We start from the raw sequence: 25,041 nt of genomic DNA, 5'->3' as shown, positions 1-25,041 counted from the left end.
CCGGTATCTATGAGAATCGGCCAACATCTATTTTTCATCCCCCTAAATGTTAGGGGTAGTCAATTATTAATTAAAAACTAACTTTCCCGCCAAAAAAATCTTCCATTTTCCCCACCGCCAACTTTTCCGCCAAAAAAATCTTCAATTTTCCCCAACGCCAAATGATTTAGGCTTTAGTTCTTTTTTTCTCCCAACAGTAATGAGGCTAGGGTTAAGATTTTTCGGCGGATTATTTCAAACGATTCTGTTTATTTTCTTAATGTTTTATGCATTTAAAATTAAACATTGTTAATTAATCCATGTTTCAGATTCATTCTGAAGTACTTTTGAATTAAAATAGCACAGAATAAAGGAAATTAAAAATGTCTAATCTTCATAGCGTTACCCCAACTGGCGTAGAAAAATTCACGCATTTGCGTTACGTAAAAGGCGAAGAAAATTCACGCATGTGTTCTGATCGTTGGCATGGCAACCATTATCAACGGACGATTTAAATTACTTTTAGGTTAGTTGTATGCTTTTGTAAGTAAATTGTATTTATGTTATATATTTTTTGTATATGCTTATAGTTTTAAGTACATCGTTTTTTAAGTAGTTTTTTTAACCTGTTTACAATGATTTAAATTATTTTTAGGTTAGTTGCATGCTTTTGTAATTAAATTGTATTTATGTTAGTTATATATATATATTTTTATATATGCTTATAGTTTTAAGTACGTCGTTTTTTAAGTAGTTTTTTTTAACCTGTTTTCAATGATTTAAATTATTTTTAGGTTAGTTACATGCTTTTGTAATTAAATTGTATTTATGTTAGTTATATATATTTTTTATATATGCTTATAGTTTTAAGTACATCGTTTTTTAAGTAGTTTTTTTAAACCTGTTTTCGACAGATTATTTTAAACGATTCATTTTATTTTCTGAGTGTTTGATGCATTTAAAATGAAACATTGTTAATGAATCGATCCATTCATGATGAATCTGAGAAAATTTTGTTGACAAATGCTTGAGATATTACATAAATTAAGAAAGATATTCTTTAGTGCCCATAAAGTTTAAACGCTCAGTAACTCTATTATCAGTAATCATATTATTAAAAAAATGCTTTGTTTCAGTAAAAAATATTGTTATATTAATTGCAGATTAATCCTTTACACTTTAATTTAAAGCATAAATTCTACGAGGGTTAACAGAAAATTAGAGAGATACATATCACGTTATGACTGAAGGCCTTTATAATATTATGAGTGAATTATATGACTATCAAAATTTGAAGTTTTAAAATATTTTGCTGAAGAATAAAATATTTTGCTGAAGAAGTTGGAATTGCATAAAATATTTAATTATTAAAATTTAACGAACACTAAGATTGGCGAACCGGCTGGTCGCCAAAGGCGGCTAGTATTTGATATAATAATAAAAGAAATAAAAAAAAAAGACATTAAAATTTTACAAACATAAAAACAAACATTGAAAGGCATCAAAATATTAAAATATCCAGCTCTTGCTTTTAAATGAGAGAAATTTTACATAACTTTTTTTATAGCACCATTTTTAAAAAAATAAGCGAGACAACTGACTCGTGCTGTTCTGAAAATAGTTCTTGACCATTTTTAGAACAAAAAAAGATCTCTGTCAACTGACTAAAGATTTAGAATGACTTCCCGCTAGATTTCAGTTTGGAGAAAACTAAACAAAAAATAATCAAAGAAGTTTTATTTTAAATATTGATATCTATTTGTAACTTACTGCATTTGAAATATTTCCACTAATTAAAAAAAAATGTTGCGATAGTATTGTTATTAATATAAGTGATCTTACATTACTGAAAAGTGAAGTACCCGGTTTGAGTGACGGTGAAGCTTTTTTTGGGGGGGAAGGGGGAGGGGGTAACAATTCTCTCAATTCTGACAACTCTGATTCTGTGGAAACGAAAAAATCACACTATAGCACCTGAATTCAAGGACTGATGTAAAAGATTACTAAAAATTAATCCATTTCAATGGATAAACAAAAGACTGATAGGCATTCTTTTTATGCTTTTAGCTTAAAAGATGCCAGCCGCCTTCGGGAACGAGCTGTTCGTTCACCCTATTAATGATGCTAATTTAACCATATCAGCTAACTTTGGTCAATTGCATTTTGCAACGATAAATGAAATTATTATTTTAAAACACTCTTGCAAAATAAACATAGAGCTATGCCCACAAAGTGGCGAAATTAATTGGAGAATAAAACTGATGTTATTGGTAAATTTTTTTACAATAACTCTTGAAATAAGGGTGGGAGGGGGAGAGAAGTGATCATTTTCTCTGAATGGATTCCACTCAAAATTTGGCAGAAATCTACAAATTTGGTCATAAGTCTATAAACCAAATTCCATCTGCCTGACTCAAGCGTTTTTGGACTATCGGGCTCATGGATAGGCAGCCATTATTCAAAAAAATGTGTTTTTGGATCTCAGAGAAGTTTGACATGAAAGATTAGCTAAAATATCGAGTTCAAATTTCTTGATGACTACAAGATTTTTTCTTCATATGAGATAAAGTAAAAGTGTTACGGGAAAAAAATCAGCATGAATGCCATGCTCATTAATTATAATTTGAATTTTTAAGCGATGAGTTTTTACACATGATATATTCTGAAAACATTAAAATTTTGATTAATTTTTATTAGAAATCTAATTAATATTTGGAGCAACATTCACGAATATCTGCTGCCCAAGAAATAATTACACGTGAAGTGTGATAGTTTTATATGCTACAGGCCCTGTATAGAGTCTGGATTCTACAAGGTATATAATGGATTATTATCTTCATATCAGGGTATATCTTTTTTTTATCATGCATGCCTAAGTGATAATGTATGTCACACGTCGTACGCTTGCTGGTGGACATTATAATGCTCAAAAAATGTTAATAAAATACGAATTTTTGAATCTTATTGTAATATTATTATTATTATTATTATTTTTTGCAATCAGCATGTTCTAGAAAGTTTCAATTAAATCCCTGGCACGTAACTTCATATGCATAATTCTTTAATTAATGCATTTTTAAAGTCAAATCATTGTGTAAATTTAAATAGCCTTATTTTAGCAGCCTTACAACTATTGTGCTTTTCAGCACACGAACCACACTCTTATGGAGTAAATTCATGAAATCTAAAGGATTTCAGTGGTATGAACACACACAGACACGCACACACACACACACACACACACACACACACACACACACACACACACACACACACACACACACACACACACACACACACACACACACACACACACACACACACATTCTTTCTCGATATAACTCGGTTTTATAGATTATTGAAACCAAAGCTTGAAACCAATTGAATCTGAAGTCGGGATACTAAGACTATATACAAAATTTCAATTATTTATCTCACTAAATTTTTGAAACATATTCATATGCTCACTTAAAGCAAATTGACATAGATCTGTATTTTAGTGTGCAAATTATTCGTGAGATGTGCTTCTTGATTTTTAGTTACTGCTTGTACCTATAAATATACATATCAACAAACAGTTAATCAGCTCATAGATTTGGTCTAAAATTTGATTCAGACTTTCAATTCCAATGCTAAAACCCTAAGCCAAATTTTTTATTCAGTTATTAAGTGATTTGTATTTTTGAGTTATTATTCCCATATGCATTCGGACTGACGAACAATCAGTCATCAAAAAATTAATATGAAGCAAATAATTTCGATGTAAAATTTTATAGACACACAAATAACCCATTTTTTAAAATTTTTAATAAATCTTAAAGATAGTGACGCATTAAAAATAAATAAAGCAATGTTTTTTGACAATTATAGTGCTTCCTCTTTCTGAATTTCGCAAAGTAATAAAAATAATTCCTGTCATTTCGAACCATTAGCCTTAAACATCGTAGCAAGGAAATATTTTAAACTTGTTTCGTAAATGCTGTTTCGCCTTATTTAATTGCATTAAATGATTTTCACATTATGCAGGTTATAGGGAGACCTTCATCCTGAAAGTGCTATCGTGATAAAAAATGTTCTTTTAACACAAGTTTAGTAATAAGAAGTGCAAGACAATCGCACTATTTAAATACCAACAGTGTTATTATTCTCTATCTTATTAGCACAAGATATTGTACGATATTTCCACGATGTTGCTCGATATTCTGAATATCGGCCAGTATCTGGAAGATATCACAACAATGTAGTTGGTCATTTTGTGCTAATAGAGTACCCATAATTTTTAATTTGATATTTAATTCTCAATTTCCCTTTTGTTTCTATTTTTAACCAACGCAAGTGGGTTCCCCGAAACTTTCTCGCGTACTCTCCAGTGAAGATCTTATTCCACTCCATTTGCAAGAAAATTTTGGATCTTGGCTAAGGCCGTGCTGACTTGTATGCTATTGTAAACAATAGTAACGAAGTATAGATATTTGACGTGAATATAGTATTTTTACTGCGTCTATCATATGATTATGTATTTTGGAGGTGTTATTTCCAATCGATTGAAATAAATTTAACAAGGAATGATAGTTGTAATAAAAAAATAACTAACAAATTCCTCCATTTAAATCATTGCGTTTACATACATGTCAAAGTACAAGCCGATGGAGGGTCATCCCTTTGATAGATTTAGTTCAAAATTGGAAAAGAAGCTCTATTTTAGAAACTAGACTTGGGTACCAAATTTCATCTACCTAGCTATTTACCTTTTGTAGTTACCGGAATCTCTGGTATTCGTATAGCCAGACAAACTGATTACCCAAGAATGGATTTCGTTGAAACATGATTCGTTTGATGAAAATCTACAAATATGATCTAAAGCCCACAATCCAAGTTTTATCTGTCTTACTGAAAGCGTTTTTGAGTTATCGAGTTCACAGAGAGACAGATACACAGGCATAATATCAAAAATGTGTTTTTCGAGCTCGGAAAAATCTGAAATGCTGAGATTCGTCAAAATTTTGAGTTCGAATTTTTTACACTTATAATTCTTTCTCTTTAATTCGTATACGAAAAAAAAAAAAAAAAAAAAAATCCCACTTTGATTTCAATAACAGTAACGTAACAGCGCTATATGGAGGAAGTTGTCTACGCTTTCATTGCAGAGTAGTCGCCTTTGACTACTAACTGATGCGCAGAGATCGTTAGTTACATCTAATTTCAATCAAATCGCTTAGATGTAACTTCATGTCCATGATTTTGCCAAACCGGCAGACATTAAAGCAATATCATTTTAGTCTCTTACATATGCTTTGATTATCATGATTATTTGATTACATGAGTCTTTCTAAAAGATATCAGTCCCATGACATCATAGCGCCATTAAAAACGTAGATATCAGGTCCATCGATCTTCTAAATTTCGAGATATTGTAACATCAATTTGCTTATACATAACGTGAACTTTACAAATATTAAATAGAAATTTTGTTTTTTGGCTTTCAACAATGGTAAGTCAACCATCTAACTCTCCGACCCGCCACGAAGGCACACGGATTTAAACCATAAAACTGAATGACCGGACCGCCGCAACAGCAATATTGGCGGGAACTGTGGTTGAGTCCTAAGGCCACGGTACAACCCTCCCCGAAGGAAGCACGTCCCATCATCGATGGGAGGAGTCAGATGTCCCACCTATTAGTGTACCCTCCAGGGTGGCGAGATCCAACCACCATGCCGGAAGCATCTCATCCTCATTTCGAGGTGCATCCCCCCGGGTTTTTTTTTCAACAATGGTAAATAATTCGTGCTATCAGACTGTTGATGAAACAATGAAAACAGTTAGAACTTCAGAGCAACAATGAAATATAATGTTAAAAACCAGACAAGAAAATATTTTTTTAAAAAATTCCAAATCTCAGGAAAATTTTGCATGAGTATTAAATTAATATTATCGAAAAAAAAATTTTTTTTTTTAATGATATTATTTGAAATGATGCAAAATTTATTTTTGTGTGGCAATATTTTTAGAAGTTATTGCGAAAAAATATATATCTATATGCATATATTTAAATAAATGTCTATCCTGTTTCATATTTATTTCATTTCTTACAGACGCATGATAAAATTTACATTTTTTTAAGGTTTAGTTTGCAGTAAGAGTTAACTTAATTTTTTAATTTGAGCTTTTATCAACTGTGATGGCAAAACGTTGATAAAAGCTGATTTTTTTCCCACGCACGCGTAACGTGTTCATGCTGGTTAATTTTTTTTTTATATAATAAATTGGTAGAGAATATGCTTAAAATATTTTTTTTAAAATGATTAAAAATAGAAATTTAATTTATATTTTTTAAAGTTGGTATTATTAAATCTTTTCTGTACTGAAATATTTTCAGAAGTTATCGCTGGAAAACGCCCGAAGTTCATATATATGTATGTGCTGAGTTTGATAGCTTTAGGTCAGTTTGTTCTGTATAGTGCCAACACACACACACACACACACACACACACACACACACACACACACACACACACACACACACACACACACACACACACACACACACACACACACACACACACACACACACACACACACACACACACACACTGATCCTCATTAAGATTAGATTCAATCGATTATCATATGATCTTTAATTCAAAATTATATATTCTACGAATTCCGCATAGATAATTTCTACAATGATTTTAAGTTTTATGAAAACTGAAGATTTAATTTTGCCGGCTCCCTGGGATAGGGGTAGTGCGTCTTTCCCGTGATCTATGCGTCCTAGGTTCGAGTCCTGCCTCGGGCGTGATTGTTCTTCCTCTGTGCTCTATCTGTGAGATATGTGAAAGAGCCCCCCCCCCCACCTCCTTGTAAGAAGGGGCTGTGCAAGCGAATGTGTGTGTGTGTGCTTCATCTTCATGTGAATGAAATGCAATAATGAGGTACACCCCGTTAAAAGGGTTGTGGCGCATGAGTAGCTAAGACGTACTTTTGGCCCTAGATGGCGCTACTGAAAACAAGAGAAGCTCTCTCGGCTAAAATGGCTGATTTCGTCAGATGTCTTGTCTATCACAAGTGTGATAAGAAACAACAACAGATATAATTATTTTGTATCGTTACTCTTAAAATTGTTGCCAAAGAATATGCATTGTTTTTTATTTATCATTTCTTTTTATTGTTTTGAAACTAAACAGATAATCTTGAAATTAATTGCGAACAGTTTAAAACTTTTTACCAATATTTTAGTTAAGTTTAAACGAATTGAATGCCTGAAAATTTTATCGCTTTTAATTTAATAATTTGTTAATTATTTAGATTAATTACGGTAAAATGGAAGATCAATAAAACGACAAATGTGAACAAATAAAAATTTTATTACATTTAACAATATACAATATTTATACAATTATGTGCAATCGTCAGGTATCATTATGCAAATGTAGGCAATCTTATGCAACATTTGCCCATTCCTCTTTACTAAGTGATACAAAAATTCTTATTGCATGTAATACAGAAAAAAGAAAAATCGCATCTTTTGAAATAAATTGATGAAAATATTAAATAAATAAATAAATGAATAACTTAATTTGTACTTTAATTTTTTTTAACTTTTATTTTGAAAATTATCAGTGGTTTTCAAGAAATTAACAGTATAATACTGTGATCGACTTTGACATTGTCATATCCTTAGCGACTGTACTGGAAAAATAGATTCTGTTTCTAGTTTTCATTTTGCTTACAAAAAAGTCATGAGAACATCTAATACAGCAGTTCTACTTCTCCCCAAAGGTAATTATTCATCATTTCAGAATTCCATAAGAAGATGTCAATGTGTCTTCAAATGGAATTTCAAGTTCACTGTTTTGTTTGTTCTGTCACGAGGGTGCTTTGAAAACAGCAGATTTTAATTTTTATTCCCAAAATCTATGTATAAGTTAGCACTTATTTTTAAAGAATGGCTGCCAAAAGTGCTTGGTCATCGCTTTGTCTGGCAACATATTAAAAATGAACGAAAATAATTGGATTAAAAAAATTTTTCTTTGAGAATTCTTAATTTTGCTTTCTAAAAATTTGGAAGTTTTAGTATTTTGAATGAATCACTAAACGAAAAATTTCCGAATTTTATCTAAAATATTTTAGCGTATTAATAATGTTTTACGCTTGACCCCTATGCCCTATATTAAGCTTCCTTAATTGACTTGATTTCATCATCGTTGAGTTCTGTACATTTCAATTTTTATAACATACAATTTTCAACCTGGCTGCTGGTACTAGTTTCTTTCTTTTGTTCTGTTTTCACCTAAATATTTTATTTATCACCCAAATCAAGTCACAAAAGTATGCTAACGTAGCAATATTTAAGCAAAAAAAATTGGTAATCATGCTGAAAATTATTAATAAATAGGACAGAGAATTCGATGATTTTATGATTTTGGCATCTAGAATCTATAGCCAAATGGATTTGGTGAATGCCTAAATCAGAAATTTATTATATTGAAAATGCAGCGATGGTTAGAGACTGCAAATTAACAATTCATCCATAGAGGATAGTCCGAATTTTCGGGACGATATGATGTGCATGCTACTATCAGAATAGAATTAGAAAAATGCTAATTCAATCCACAAGAGAACCAACCAAAGTTCCATGTTCAGCAACACTTACGAAGCGTTTTTTGTTATTTCTACATCTTTTCCAAAGTTGGTTCAAACAAGAGTCTAATATAGTTAGCGTAGATTTGGTATCAAATAGGTAAATTTTGACTACTTCTCATTGAGTTTAGCGGTATCATCTGTGGAAGCTTCTAGCAATATGTCTACGCTAGCCTTCAATGTTATCTACTTCAAAGTTGCGTTTGAGCCTGAATTGAAAAGACAGTTGTCCAGAATCTCATCAAATCATTGGTTTATGAATTAAGCGACGAGAGTGTGAATTTTGAGTGAATTCATAGATGTCGAAGTTTGCATTCTAAAATCTCAGGTATGTGTATAAAACTATATTTACGATTTTCCCTATGGATTTTTTTACTTGATTCTTCTCTATCAATCAAGTCTAAGCCAAAAAATTTCCCACAGTTCTTTGTAATTAAATACAAAATAACGAAAAAACAGATTAAACAATAAACTATTTTGTTTTCTAGATTTTAAAAAGAAGAAAAATGATTTTCTTATATGAAATAAGCGCACAATTTTTAGAACTTTTTCAATCTATTTTGTGAATGAAATTTCATTTCTTTTCTTCATTCTTTCAATTCATGCCCATAAACTACGAGATTTAGTCATAGATATTTCTAGCATTCAAAAAGAATCATTGATCAAAGAAATGCTCAAGCGATAGTGAGTTTTTGCAAACTATGTCATAGTGCCCAGTAGTTTCCTACGAAATTCCTGATAAGAAATTTCTACAGCACTTGATTCTACTGTAGTAAGCAGTTACCAGAATTAAAAAATTGAAATCTAATTTCAAGAAGAGTTCAGATCACCTATGGTTGTTCGGTAAACCACCTGTAGATTGAGGAGAGGTTTCTCTTTCTTTGTTTAGTTCTAATGAATTTATATCTTTTTTGACGTCTTCTTCGACGAAATTCCATGGCTGAACTTCTGCAGATCCAAATATGGCAAAAATAACGCCGCTGAGCATTACAAAGGATATGGAGATGAAGAATACAGTGTGCCATTCTGTGAGAAGTTTCTGAAAGTAAAAGAAGAATATGCATCAGTGTCTAAATAAATTCTTATTGCCGGGACGTCCACTAAGGGCACCAAGCACAAACATTTTTCTCTGCAAATACGGTGGAAATTCTCATGGATTTATTTTAAGGTATAAAGATATAAGCGCAACAATTTCATTGCTCTGCGTAATAATATCATAATTAAAATGAAATAAAATTGAAATCTGCTATTGCAAATTTCAAATTATCTCGTGAGAACATCATTTTCTTTACATCACGTGATATCAATCGGATAGAAAAAACTCTTATTCCCACAAGACTCATATATTGCAATCACCAAAATTAGAAAAGCAATGATTTTTTATCGTCTCAAAATCAATCGAGTTTTGAATTTTTTTTCTCGAAGCTAGGCCGGAAAAACCAATTTTAACCTATTTGAAATAATCACATGACTATCAGATTACGAATGTGTCGATATTTAGAAAACAATTTTTTTTTTTTTCCATCTCAAAATCTTTTGAGCTATCTCTCCTTGCTGTTTCATTTTCATTCCCATTTTCTTCTCTATGCTTCTTCGGGTGATAATTTATTACGATCCTGCTCTTTATTGACCAGACAGGAGAATCGGGTATGTGACGGACATTCGCGCCAAGTTGTAACTTTTTAGAGTTGTCAAATGTGACACTCTTCTATATCATTTTCTAATAACCCTAAAAGCGAAAAATTGATGCCTCAAAAGCGATAAATCGTCAGTTTTTTGCCCGTGTTCATGAAGTTTTTGAGGCTTCAAATACTTCAAACCAAAACATCATGTTCTCATATGATAATAAAAAGTTGTTATTTGATTGATTTTAATATGAAAATATAATATTACAATAGTTTAGGTCTTATAAATAGTAACAAACTACATAGAGATTTCAACAAAAGTATGTTTGAATCTCATATAATACCCTCAGATTAAGATATATTTCCGTTTCGTAGAATACCTCCTTTTTTAAATTAATTAATTCCCGGCCATAAAGCAAAAATGGTCAATATTATTTTTTAAATGCGTTTTTAAAAGCGAATATAAAAATATTTGCATGAGGTACTTAATAATGTGATGTTCCTGTGGTGAAAGCTTATAAGACAGTTAACAGCCTTACTACAGGAGGAATTGCTTCTGTATTATGGTCATGTTACTGAGCTGCAAACCACAAGGTCTCAGGTTCTATCCTCGCTCATCCCAATACGCCACATTGGTGACCTCGGACGATGAACCTTCAACCTTCTTACAGCTGTTGTGGCGCCATTTACCCACAGCAAAGACTCACTTGACGCAGCAACAGCGTCAGCAACCACTCACCCACACACGCTCGCCATAACGCTTGGCGCTACTCACAGTTGTACAGGCGCATTAGAATTAACAGCTAATATATCACCACTCAACAGCCATATTGTTCGACTCACTGGAGGGAGAGTCTGTGGTGAAAGCTTATAAGCCGGTTAACAGCTATGCTACCCGAGCAATTGCTTTTGTATTGTGGTCATGTTACGGGGCTGCAAACCACAAGGTCCCAGGCTTTATCCTCGATCATATCAATCCGCTACAGTCCTTCTACTTTTAATTGGACTGACATATTTAGTCATACTATTAGGATAAAATATTTCATGGATTTTATTAGTTAATAAAGGATTATGTTAAATTTTTGTGATCCCGGATAATCTGAAGCTAACATGGGATCTATTCTAATACATTTGACTATATTCTTCTCGAGATTCATATTTATGTTCCGCTTAGAGAAAAATCAGAACAAATGTCAATAGTCAGCCCGACTGCAGTAACTAAATCATAGCTCCAATACTATAATAAATATGTTTATTGAACCATGGTGATCGTTGTTTGTAAGTACAAAAGCGAAACTTATTAATAAAATCTTTTAAATTTCTCTCAGAAAATATGTTTTAATAAAAGCGGTTTTATTATATGTTATATCATTTATTTGAAGTTAATGTTTCGAAAGCTCATTGTTTTTACGAAGTCAGGGTCTAATTTTTTTTCATTCAGTGAGATAATTTTTTTTTCTAAGGTAGAAAAAAAATAAATTATTGATTCAGAAATTCTGAAACTATAGACCATGATACTAGATAAGGATTCGTATATCTGAATTTTGGAATAGGGAAAAGTCTGACAACCAACTTTAGAACAAATTCTTCAACACTTATAAAAAATATTGAGGAAAATCCCTTTAATTTATTTATTTAAACATCCAACTAACTGCATTAAATTAAATTAATTTTTTCTTATATTTAATTAGAGTCCCAATTAAATTTTCCCCCCTCGTGCGTACGTTCTATCTACGTGTAGAACAAATTCTTCAACACTTATAAAAAATATTGAGGAAAATCCCTTTAATTTATTTATTTAAATATCCAACTAACTGCATTAAATTAAATTAATTTTTTCTTATATTTAATTAGAGTCCCAATTAAATTTTCCCCCCTCGTGCGTACGTTCTATCTACGTGTAGCTTCTTTGAAGAATATTATAAATCCTTATGTATATTTGGAGGGCTGAAAAATTTTCAAGTAAAAATGATGACTCTAGACGTCATGACGTTTTTTACGTCAGTTATTGGAAAATCTTAAAGTATCTAGACTAATTTAAGATTAAAAAAAATTCTTAAAATAATACTTAGATTATTTGAATGAAAAGACATTATTTTTGGATTATATTTATGGAAGTAGAGTTGAAGAGCATGTAAGTGCTCAATGAATACAGTGATTTCATAATCACTGTATTTTTCTAAACCATTTTTGCGTCTCTATCATAAGAGGCTCAGGACTAAAAAAAAATTGTTATTTTACTTACATTTCTTGTTATTAATCCTACAATTATGGGGAGAAGGAATGAAACCCAGCATCCAGCACCATTTAGAAATGCAGATAAAGAACCTGTAAAGTGGCAATAATAGTTATAAAAATCATTTAATAAATAAATTAATGATTCGATAATGCAACAAGATTAATAAGTGAATTTTAGACGCTGATGTTAATATAGAAACTCTAGATGTATGTTTAATTTTGCATTAAACAATCAATGAATAAACTTCCGTTTATTTATCTTGTGGCGGATTGTGATGCGCGAGGATAGAACTTGGGACCTTGTGGATCGCAGCCCAGTAACATGACCACAATACAAAAGCAACTTGGGACCTTGTGGTTTGCAGCCCAGTAACATGACCACAATACAAAAGCAATTGCTTTTGTATTGTGGCCATGTTACTGGCCTGCGAACCACAAGGTCCCAGGTTCTATCCTCGCTCATAACTAACATTGGTGACCTCGGACGATGAACCTTCAACCTTAGTACAGCTGTTGTGGCGCCATCTACCCACAGCAACACAAAGCTGTCAGACTCACTTGACGCAACAGCAACCATTCACCCACACACGCTCGCCATAACGCTTGGCGCTCGACTGGGTATAGGCGCATTAGAATCAACAGCATAATACATCACCACTCAGCAGCCATATCGTTCATCTCACCACCTATAAGCCAGTTAACAATTACGCTGCACGAACAATTGTTTTGGTATTGTAGTCATGTTACTCGGCTGCGAACCACAAGGTCCCAAGTTCTATCCTCGCGCATCCCAATTCGCCACAGTTTGTTCAGGTTAAAATATATTTGTTCAATGCTACCTCACAAGTAGCAAAAACCTGTTAATTGCCGTTGCAAATGCATATCAGATGCGGTTTACATGGACAGATGTACACTGGCAATCAAATAATCACATGCGGTTGGTTATGCACTGGATGTGTTTGCGAAAATTTTAAAAGGTTTTCTTTCTAACTAACTATGAATGGACGTGAAAACTTTAGATTAACACTTTCAACGCAATCTAATACTAATATGCAATCTAAACTACTAAATCTACTACTAATCTAATACTAATTACCTAAATATACTACTAAATCTAAATTACTAAACTACTATACTAACACTGCACAATCTAAACTGGCATAAGAAACAAATTTTAGCCCACAGAAACCTGTAATTGGAAGAATCTGAAAGACGAGATATCTCGTCGGTAGCGTTGAAAGTGTTAATATTGGAAAGGACCCTGGCCAGACATATAACCAACGAATACTCCGCCGTTGGATTTATGATTTTTTACATTTTCAAATTGTTGAATAGGAAGAATCCATAACCTATGAACTGCAAACAATTAATTTAATGAGAAAAAAGATTTCAGCTGTCATTCAATATGCTATAGTAAATATGTGATCCCAATAACACAATACAGCAATTGAGATAAATAAAATTCTTTATGTGGATTTGATATCAAATTGGTGGTTTGTTTCAAATTTAGACATAAAGGAACAAATGGAAGAGATTCAAAATATATAATAGAAATATTAGTCCTGACTCCAAATCAGTATTAATAATTAGAATTCCGTTACTTTAAATAATTTTAATCCACATTTTACTTCAAAATACTCTTTATTACTGTTCTTAATAACCATACGCAGTTTATTTCTTTTTGAACAACAAAACAGAATATCGTTCCTTTGTTCATTTCAAAAACCACAAAAAACAAAAACAGAGTAAATAAATAAATAAATAAAATTATATTAACTGTTATAATATTTGAAGATAATATAACAATTAATATTCACTGTTATATTTTTGTATAAGTTCAAGCCTCAACAAATGCATCTTTTCACAATTCTACGTAGTTAAACATAAAACTTGCAGAATTGTGTAAATGCATATCTGATAAAGCGGAGAATAAAACACTCCTGATGCTCCTGTCATATTTTGTTATTGAAACTACATTAAAAATGAGCATTTTCTATTGCATTCACTTGCTAGTATACTTATAATAAATTTAACTATGAATCTAACTTGTAAACTCATTTTAAAATATGCTATTTTGAGACAAAAAGTAAATTTAAATATTTCATAATAAATGAAAATTGACTCACCAGCGAATCTCGGAGCCATATCTATGCAGGTAATCATGGCACCAGCCGTTGCAACACCTGTGAAAAACATGGATACTGCAGCTGTCACTGCACTCATGGAACCATTGCAGCCTGAATAATAGGTTCCCAAAACAGCAGCCGAAAAGCCAATGCATCCTGTAAAATAGTAGGCATAATTATTTAAAAAAATTATATAAATTATTATATTTGCAAGGATTTGTAAGTAATTTCAAGATGGCAAAATACACATACTTTCATATTTTTTTTTATGAATTTAAAAATTATAAAATATGAAATTATTAAAGAAAGGAAATAAATTTTTACTCATTTATATTAAATATCATATAATATTCACCGTTACCACCTTATTTAATTTTTCGTTTACCAGAAAGAAAATAAGAAGCAAGCAAAAAGAATACTAACATAAAAACTATCCAATCTCGAGATTTTAGTGAATCTATTTGTTTTAGATCTCTCTTAGTCAGACCATCCATTTTTGGAATCGTATTTTTCTGCCTGAGAACATGATAGCTTGAAACGGAAACAAACTAAGTGAATGAAATTTGTTATATGGTTTAATATGGACTCCTTGTATATGGTGTTTCACAATTGTGGATCAGTCTTGAATTTTAGTCCTAAAAAAAGGAGCTAAATCTGTCACTCTATTCATTTGTGTGTATGAATCCGCTAATTGAAATTCCAGAGATATAGATAAATGAAATTTGGTTTGTTGTCATGACATAAGAACTGTACGTATGCATTAAACTTTATATATAGATATATTATAAACTTTATATCTATTGTATAGATAAGTTTATAATAGATATGCATAGATATAACTATAAAATACACTCGCGATTTTCTTTATCCACTTTGAAACTTATCATAAAACTATCTAATATTATACTGCGTTTTATCTTACTGTTAAGTTACACAAAAAAGTGTGAATATGCTAGTTGAAATCCCAGAGAACTAGATTGATGAAATTTGGTATAGTGTCTTGACGCAAGAGCTATAGGTCTATATTAAAATTTGAAAACAATAGTCAACGCTAAGAGGTTTAAAATGTATTCTCGATTCTCGTTATAATACTACGAAACACAACCATAATACTCATTCCTATGTTTATATGGTCTTATCTTAGTGTTAAGGCCACCAAAAACGTTGCGCTTTCTGCCACATGCCAATCCTCCATCAGTAATTGCTCGCCCTTTATGAAAATTTTATATGCATAGCACATTTGGAAGTGAATGAAGACAAATTTCGAAATTCCATTTCCACAAATATGAAATTTACGAAGAGAATTTTTTTTTGTTTCCTCTACTATTAATTACAATTAAATGTGGTATATTTCGAGTATCATAAATAATGATAAACATGTCTAAATCTGGGATAGTAAAAAAAAAATCAGTTGTAATTTTTAAAGCACTTTATATAAATCATAACCCTTTGCACAAAAACCAACTTACCGATTGAATTGCAAGTTCTACGCAAAACGTTAACAGTTACGTATTTTTTCATCAGAAGCCAGTTGGAAATCGAACTGCTAGAGTATTCTCCACATGCTTTCATGAGAAATGGAAGACAGGACCAAACTCCATTCTGAGGGGGTTAAAAAGTCGTTTTTAATCTGATATCTAATTATTAGAATATGCATACAGAATACAAAAGTCGCTAAAAACTGAACGGATTTCAAAATTAATTGTATAAATTAAAAAATTGTCACATATTTCAAAATCTGTTTAAAGTCTTTATAGAAGAGCACTAAAAAAATAAGAAATTTTAAAAACGGAAAGTAAATTAGTGAAATGTTGGCAATTTGGAAGCCATTTATTATAAATCCCTAACTGGGATTTATAATAAATGGCTCACTGATCACTGATACTGATTACTGGGTCACTGATATTTTTTCTGCTTGAAATAAATTTTAAAATCCTTCTGCGGATTTCAAAGAGAAAATGTCTTGTCTATTGAAAGTATTTGAATTCGATCGGAGGTTTTATCAAAATCAGAAAATTAAAGAACGACGGAGAGAATAAACTGTATTTTTAATACAAAGTAATTCTCTTTGGATTGAATATGAAATAATAATGCTGTTTTTAGAAGTATTTACGTATACAAAAATGAGCTGATTTTTACTCAAAAATAATGATATTGATTCCAAACTAAATTCATTTTAACAAATAAGGTATATAATGAATGATAATATCTAATAAAATATCAAATTATACTTAATAATCTGATAAAATAACTCTTACTAAAGCTATCTTATCAAAAATAATCCTTTCAAAGATTTGATAAGATAGTTTGAACAAAAATTATCCTATCAGGTATTTGAGACAAAAGATATTTTTGTTAGAGTTTAAAAACCATAATTATTTATTATAGTGATCCCGTTATTATAACATTGCAATGATGTAACAAACATTGTTTTCTTATTCTCCTTATTATATAATTTGGTATTATAAAGTGAAATGAAGTATATTGCTGTATATTTTGGGCCTCTGCATCAAAGATTAATATCTGGCACATCTACGAGGAATGAAGTTTCAAAGATTCACCATTTCAAAGATTCACAACATTTTCACCAACATTGTTAGCTATTTATTTCCAGCAACATGGTTGTTGTAGGATATCTGAAACAGCAGATATTCAGTTGATGATTCAGATGGAGAAATCCTTTACTTAAAAATCTGGAAGAGTTCAATAACAACTTGTGGCTGATTTCTTTTGCTCTTTGAGGGTAAGTGTTAATTTACAGGGATTTCAAACCTATGATTATGATTTGGTTTGAAAAAAGAATAAAACATTTCAGAGCTATTATTTCCAAACAATTACAGAAATTTTGAAAACTATAATTTTTCCGTCAGAAACACCAACAGTTGTAGAAATTCTACAACTTCCACAGTACGTGAATCTTATTCTAGCGATATGAATTTTATTCCATATTGCTGGAATTCTATGATTTTTACATACACCAATAAGCACTCCATTCGTACCACCAAAACAAATGGTACTTCAGAAATTTTCCGACTTTAACACAAAGCGATATGCATTCCATCCGAACATCAACAGAACTGGTACTGCTTCAGAAATTCTAAAACTTCCAGAGCACTTGAATTCTATTCTAGCAATGTAATTTTATTCCATATCGCTCGAATCTATGATTTTTACATAAATCAATAAGCACTGCATTCGAACCACCAAAACAGCTAGTACTGCTTCAGAAATTTTAGAACTTTCACATAAATCGATATGCATTCCATCCGAACATCAACAAAACTGGTATAGCTTCAGAAGTTCTAAAACTTCCAGAGCACTTGAATTCTATTCTAGCAATATAATTTTATTCCATATCGCTCGAATCTACGATTTTTACATAAATCGATAAGCACTCTATTCGAACCACCAGAACAGCTAGTACTGCTTCAGAAATTTTCCGACTTTCACACAAAGCGGTATGTATTCCATCCGAACATCAACAAAACTGGTATTGCTTCAGAAGTTCTAAAACTTCCACAGCACTTGAAAATTCTATTCTAGCTATATGAATTTTATTCCATATAGCTGGAATCTATGATTTTTACATAAATCAATAAGCACTCCAGTTGAACCACCAAAACATGATACTAGTACTGCTTCATAAATTCTCCCATTTTCACACAAAGCGATATACATTCCATCCGAGCATCAACAAAGCTGTCACTGCTTCAGAAATTTTGTGACTTCCATATCATTGGGAACAAATTGTACACTACATTAGCGACTACATCTAAGGATTGTAAAATTTTCCAAGCTAATATCATCATCGAGTCGAAGATAATTTTATGGTTACCATTATTAAACTTTTAATCCTTCTATTTGTTTTTGCCCTGTCTTTCCCTACGTCATTGAAGAGTTTTCTTTAATTTAATTTTATTTTATATAACCGTATCCCAAAAAAGTATACATTAGTTAGATTCACTTTTCATAGACAGTATTTCAGATTTTGAATAATTTGAGGCCAGAAACTTAAGACAGAAATATTTTGGGTGAGGTGGTACTATCTTTATTAGTACAAGATATTGTACGATATCTCTACAATGTTGTACGACTTTCTGGATGCCAGCCAGTATCACGTAAATATCTTAACAAAGTTATTGGGCATTTGTCAATAGAAATAATATACCATTCTTTCATTGTACATAGGTATATCTTAAAAGTTTCCGAGATTAGTTCCTTAGAGTTGCAGCAAATCTAACACAAAATTGTGAATTCAGGTAAATTACAATACTTTTCCAAGAGAGGGTGGTTTACGTACTAACAGATGACATCACACATGATCATAAAATTCTGATATAATAGCTCGAAAGTTAATATAACAATGTTAATTTGCTTGCAATCCTTTTCCAAGAGAGTGGGTTGAACTTAACCATAGGCTATGCCACATATGATCGTGAAATTTCATTATAACATATAAAATTGCACTTGAATTATTGCCTCATCAAGCGTACAAGTCACTAATACTTGGTGGCACAATTATGTGTTGAATTAAGTAGATTGTGGCCATGTTTTTGAAATTCTACTGAGTTAATCATTTAATGAACTCGTGTAACTCAAATAAAATATTTCAGTAGAAATGATGGTACTTACGTATTAACGCCACCGCAGCTACAGATTTGGCGGTTTTTGCGCTAATGCGCCAATGAAGAAACAATTCTGTTACGTATTAACGCCACCGCAGCTACAGATTTGGCAGTTTTTACGCTAATGCGCCAATGAAGAAGCAATCCTGTTACGCATTAACGCCACCGCAGCTACAAATTCGGCAGTTTTTGCGCTAATGCGCCAATAAAGAGCAATCCTGTTGTTAAAAACCGCCAAATCTGTAGCTACGGTGGCGTTAATACGTAAGTACCGAAATGATCATGCTTTTCTTGAACTACATTATATATTGATGTAAAATTTAATAAAAATATTGCTTACTAGTTATGTAAATATAAATAAAGAAAGTAATCACAATACAAGAGTTTAAATTTTTAGCCGATTAAATAATGATAAAAATATGAAATGGAATTCTTATTTTTGTTCTTACCTCAGTTATCGGAAAATGCTGTATTGTGCCCAAAAATGTGGAGTGAACAGTCCAGAAATATGAAAAGCACCAGTACTGACCAAGAAGACCAATCAATAACGCATAGAAAGGAATTGAAGAGAGAATCTTAAGCCATGGAGTTTTTGGAACCTGAAAGGAGCAAAAATATAATTTAGAAATTTAATTTGAAATATGGGGGCATTTTTGATCATGTATAATTTCATGTTTGAAAGTAAAATCAATGAGTTTTTCAAACTATATATTTTTTTATTTGTTGAGTGAAATATCAATGAAGGATATTGAAAATATACAATATCAAAAAGAGATTTAATAATAAACAACAAAGTTTGGATCTATATTTGTACAATTGTTTTTAGAATATACTTTCAGTTGGGCTTATTTCTAACAATAAGTAAAAATAGAGTTGGAATGAATAGTTTTCTTTTAAAAAAAGATGCAAAAAGTATCTTCATGCAGTTTTACACTTTTATGAATATGATTATGAAAAGGAGATAAATTTAGCAGAGGCGGAAGAATTGTTTCAAGACACATTTGATAAGCGGTGCCAGATCATATATTTATGCTATTGATAGTTGCGAATGTTTAAATAGTAATATCAGTATGATGAGGTAATATATTATATATTCTGATAATTTCTAGCCTTGTTATAAGTAAACGTTTCATAAGAAGACAGTGAATGGAAGTGCACTACAGAAAATAATAGCGCGGAAGATCTTTCAGTCTGAAAATCTTTATCTTTGCTGCTCGAAAATCTCCCAGAATGGATGAAAAATACTGTATACCAGCCATAAGGCAGGATAATATCTTTACCTTTGCTACTCGAAAATTTCCCAGAATGGACGAGAAATACTGTATAACCAGCCACAAGGCAGGATAATATCTTTACCCTTGCTACTCGAAAATTCTCCTGAATGGATAGAAAATACCGTATAACCAACCATAAGGCCGAATAATTTTATTCATGCTATAAAAGATATCACAGACGTACAACAGCCGTCTGCATGAAAATCTGTTAGAAGGAAACAATCAACACGATAAAGTCACCTGCTATGAAAGTCGAGTCTTTGCACACGAAAATGTCCAAAAAGGATCACTATAGCAAGACAACCAGCCCTGCATTTCTACCCATGCTGCAGGATAACATTTCCGAGAGAATTAGCCTGGCAATTCGACTAGCTACTCAGCTCAAGAACCTCTATCCATGTAGAAGGAAAAAATATTAGAATGAATAATAAAACAGTGTTAAACAGGTATAAAACTTGAATATTTCTATTTAGATTCTGAGAAAATCTTCTAGAATGAATTGACAAGATCTAATTAGACATGTAACCCTAGAATCTTTACTGATGCCGCAGAAAACTTTCCTCGGCAAATCAGCATAATATTACGACCATCCAAACAACTCGAGGAATCTTCGCAGAATGTTCATTCCCTTGATATTGATTTTTCATACCTATTTCTTTGTCAACTCAACACCACATGATATCTATTTATATAAAAAAAATGGGAAAAGGAGTGAATGCAACTGTGAAATGAGAATTGTGATAGCATTAAATTAGCAAATGATCTTTGTCTGAAGCAGCTTTTGTTCCTAAAAATGCTTATATAAACGATATGAAATGTCTTACATTGAATCACTAAAAATTTCAAATCTACATTATGAATAGCATCTTAAAATACTATGTAAATATTATGTTTGCCAATATTGTTAGAGATAATTGACAGAATCAAAAGGAAAGGGCAAAAATGGTAACAAATTGTAATAAATAACGGAATATTAGTAACTGTTTCCCATTTAGAAAATATAATCATTATTTATCAAATTATCGTACAATAATTTCACAGAATAAAATTATCGTATAATAATTCAGCAGGATAAAATTACCATACAATAATTTGGCAGAATATTATATTACTTTTAATATAATTTAATATTATATTAAAAGTTAGCTGCTTCTGTTATTAAAGGATTGTATGTAATATGTTTATTGTTTTATCTTGACACATATTGCTGCATTTCGCTAGTAGTTTCAGCTGCTGTATTGAAATTTCATAGGTTTTACTGTTTGTGGTAACATATGACATTTTGATATACCAGCAGAGATGCACCAAAAGAAAGTATGATCTTCAAAAAATTAGAACCTAAGATTTTGATGAATTTCCATTTTTTAGATTTCTTTTAATTCGAAGAATACTCTTTGTAATTACAATTGTGATTATAAAACATGGTATTTCAAAAACGCAAGATAAATGCCTTGATGATAATAGTTAATCACCAAAATTTCATATAAGTATTGCATTTTTGGCGTTATTCGTCTAAGGGAAAAGTGTTTGTCTAACTGTCCTTGTGTATGTGAATCAGAAACATAATGAGATAAGTAAATGGGATTTGGCATGAAGTTGCATTTCTCCATAAAAAGTGTAGTCCAGTATCAATTTTCTTTAGATTAGTAATCATATTGATATTCTTCGAATTGTAAGACGACAGATTTACATCTCTGGTAATCTTAATATGTCCTGTTTCATTGTTTCAATTTATAAAACTTAAGAAATATCAAAATTAAATTACAATGTTCCTTACATTATTCGATGCATTCTTTTCTTCATCAGCAGATAAATACAGCAGCTCGGCTGAAGAAATTTTAGGATGACTTTGAGGAGTTTCATAAAGCAGCACAATAACAAGAGCTGCATGAAAGACTCCGATTCCACCTTATATAGAGGACAGAAAATTATTATAATTAATATATAGTTGTAAAATGAAATTGACATTTCACTATATATATATATATGTTTTCGGAAAAGTATGAAATACGGCATTTTATATAATGCCTAAAACTAAGAAACTGAGTGGCAATGTATGAAACGATTCATTTTTCACCAATTTCCTAGGCATTCTATAGAATGTTCAAATGAAAAACCGGCAAAGTATGAAATACATCTCCGGTACCTTTCGAATATCACGTGACCTAGGCTCCGAATATCAGGGGTGAGGCGATTCGGGCAATATATTGGCAGCTGTAATGAGTATGACAGAGAATGGTTTCTACCTGCATGAAACTTCTGAAGGTATTTTGAAACAAGTATAGGCAAGATCACAATTCTATGTCCTAAGAACGTACTTCGAATTAAAGATATTCCTGCCACAAAATTCCCGTGAGGTCGGTTGCAATTGCTTGGTCCAGTAGAAGTGGTTAAGGTTTCCCCAAATGTATGCTTAAAAGTGCCGAAACATGAAATATCTTTGAGTGAAAAATGTAATGAAATGCAATTCAAAATGACATTCAAATCTGCCATGTTCAACAAGTAGATTAATTTTAATTTCTTATTTTTTTAATATGAAAATTTGGTTTTCCTTAATAAGAAAGGCATACATTTTGTTTTGTATAACTTTCATCTTTCTTTATGAATTTTAAATAAATTATTTTTAATGGCGCTCTCATAATATTTTTTGGAATAACATTTGTATTTTTGAGGAATGCACGTCATTTATATAATAGCCGTATCAGAGCCCCTTTTTTCATACTTTACCTAAATAACATTTGTCATTCTATAGGAGGCATAGATCTTATATACAATGCCTAAAGAAAGTATATAATAATTCTCATATTTCATATGCTGCCTGAAAATATCCGACATTATATATAAGCCTAGGCATTATATAGAATGCCGACGTTTCGTACTTTGCCGGTAATATATTGTCACGTAGATACTTTAGTGTGAAACGCAGTGACACACACACAAGAAGTAGAGCTAAACCAATTTATTAACTCAACTCTGAACTGAGAACACAGTGTCTGACAAATCTTCTGCTTTTATACTAGCAGGGAAAGTTCCAGAATTCTTTTCTAGAGACAGTAAGAAAAGTCCAGAACATTTGTTTGGTAAACTAAACCAAAGAAATGTTCAGAATCTTCTGGAACATGAAATAAAGGGAAGCATAAAATCAAGGAATTAAATAGTTACACAAACAGTGAGTCGCATTGTCTCTAGCTGTATTCGAACTTTCAATCTCTTGATTTTCAGATCAGTGCTATGGGCATTCGGCCACGGAGAGTCGACTGCCTCTTTTCAATGCGGCAATATAGATTTATGCTTAAATTATTTATTATGTTACTTGTAATTTTTTTATTAAATAATATATTAATTTGTGTAACACTTTGCAAAAAAAAGTCCTTTAAGTTTAAAATAAAATACAAAGCATCATGTAAAGTCTAACAGTTCTATTTGAATTTTCACTTCTATGCTTTAAGTAACATGTAACCCCCGGGGGGCACTTCGAAAAGAGGAGGAGATTCTTCCGGTATGGTGGTTGGATCTCACCACCCTGGATGGTACAGAAATAGGTGGAGGATCTGGTTCCTTTCATCGATGACGGGACACACTTCTTCAGGGAAGGGTTGTACCGTGACCGGTGATGGCCCTTAGGACTCAACCACAGTTCCCGCCAGTGTTCCGATCATTCAATATTATTTATCCGTGTGCCTTTGGGCGGGTCGGAGAGTCAGTGATATGACTTTAAGTAACATGTTTTGTTAAGTAAACTTTTAAGGACAATTGTCCATTATTACAAGAATACTTGTGGTGTTTGTACATGATCACATAAAATATGGGTAAGAAAATATAATTGATTCATAGGTAATGTTTTACACCTTTACTTAATAAATATTCTTAATGCTTACGTGGTCAGAGGAATGTTGATCTTATTGCATATTATCTTCAACAGCAAAAAGTTGGAAAATTCTTTACTTTGTCTTTATATGAGTGTCATCGTGTACCAGGATAATATTCACATATTTACTTACTTACTCAAGTGTTTGTCTTGTTAGATTCAAGGTACATTCTAAAACAATATATGAGACATTAAATTCGTGGACTTCAGGTATGATAAACATCGAAGATGGATCATAATTAACAAATGCCTTTCTCGTCAATCCTTTACCGCACTTATAAGTAAATATTTTTGAACCGTGAGATTCGATTTGAACCATAAAATTCAATGAGGGATACTTTAGATGAATTTGGTTACAAACTTGCAACCTTTCAAGTCGAAGACTTGGTCATTAATTCAGTACCACTTTAGGTATTTATAGGTAAATATTTTAAAATTTATGCATGCAAATTAAATAGCTTTAGACGAATTAAATTCAAATTAAAGAGCTGAAATTAAACGTAAATCAAATTTAGAACAAATTGAATTTAAACTAAACGCAAATTAAATAGCTTTAAATTAATTGAACCTCTCCCCCACTTGAATATTATATCGTATTTCTTTGAAATTAGATTTAAACACATACATTAAAAACAATTATTGTATTAATATTGAAAACAAATT

The 25,041-nt window shown here is 31.5% G+C and overlaps 1 protein-coding gene across 2 annotated transcripts in view; it reads right to left on the bottom strand.

Annotated features, from left to right (window-relative positions):
- Positions 1-7,328: 7,328 nt before the first annotated feature.
- LOC129972352 (putative inorganic phosphate cotransporter) overlaps positions 7,329-25,041 on the bottom strand; it is a 46,993-nt gene continuing 29,280 nt past the window's right edge. For both annotated transcript variants that reach the window (XM_056086466.1, XM_056086467.1), the window contains exons 5-10: positions 22,288-22,418; positions 19,686-19,835; positions 16,081-16,213; positions 14,612-14,767; positions 12,493-12,575; positions 7,329-9,661 (exon numbers count right to left, since the gene is read on the bottom strand). In XM_056086466.1, coding sequence (XP_055942441.1) covers positions 9,449-9,661; positions 12,493-12,575; positions 14,612-14,767; positions 16,081-16,213; positions 19,686-19,835; positions 22,288-22,418 — 866 coding nt within the window. In that variant the 3' untranslated portion in view covers positions 7,329-9,448. The remainder of the gene's footprint in view (positions 9,662-12,492; positions 12,576-14,611; positions 14,768-16,080; positions 16,214-19,685; positions 19,836-22,287; positions 22,419-25,041) is intronic.

The sequence above is a fragment of the Argiope bruennichi genome, chromosome 6, assembly GCF_947563725.1.
Source record: "Argiope bruennichi chromosome 6, qqArgBrue1.1, whole genome shotgun sequence".
Taxonomy (NCBI): domain Eukaryota; kingdom Metazoa; phylum Arthropoda; class Arachnida; order Araneae; family Araneidae; genus Argiope; species Argiope bruennichi.
This window is presented reverse-complemented; position numbering and strand designations above follow the sequence as displayed.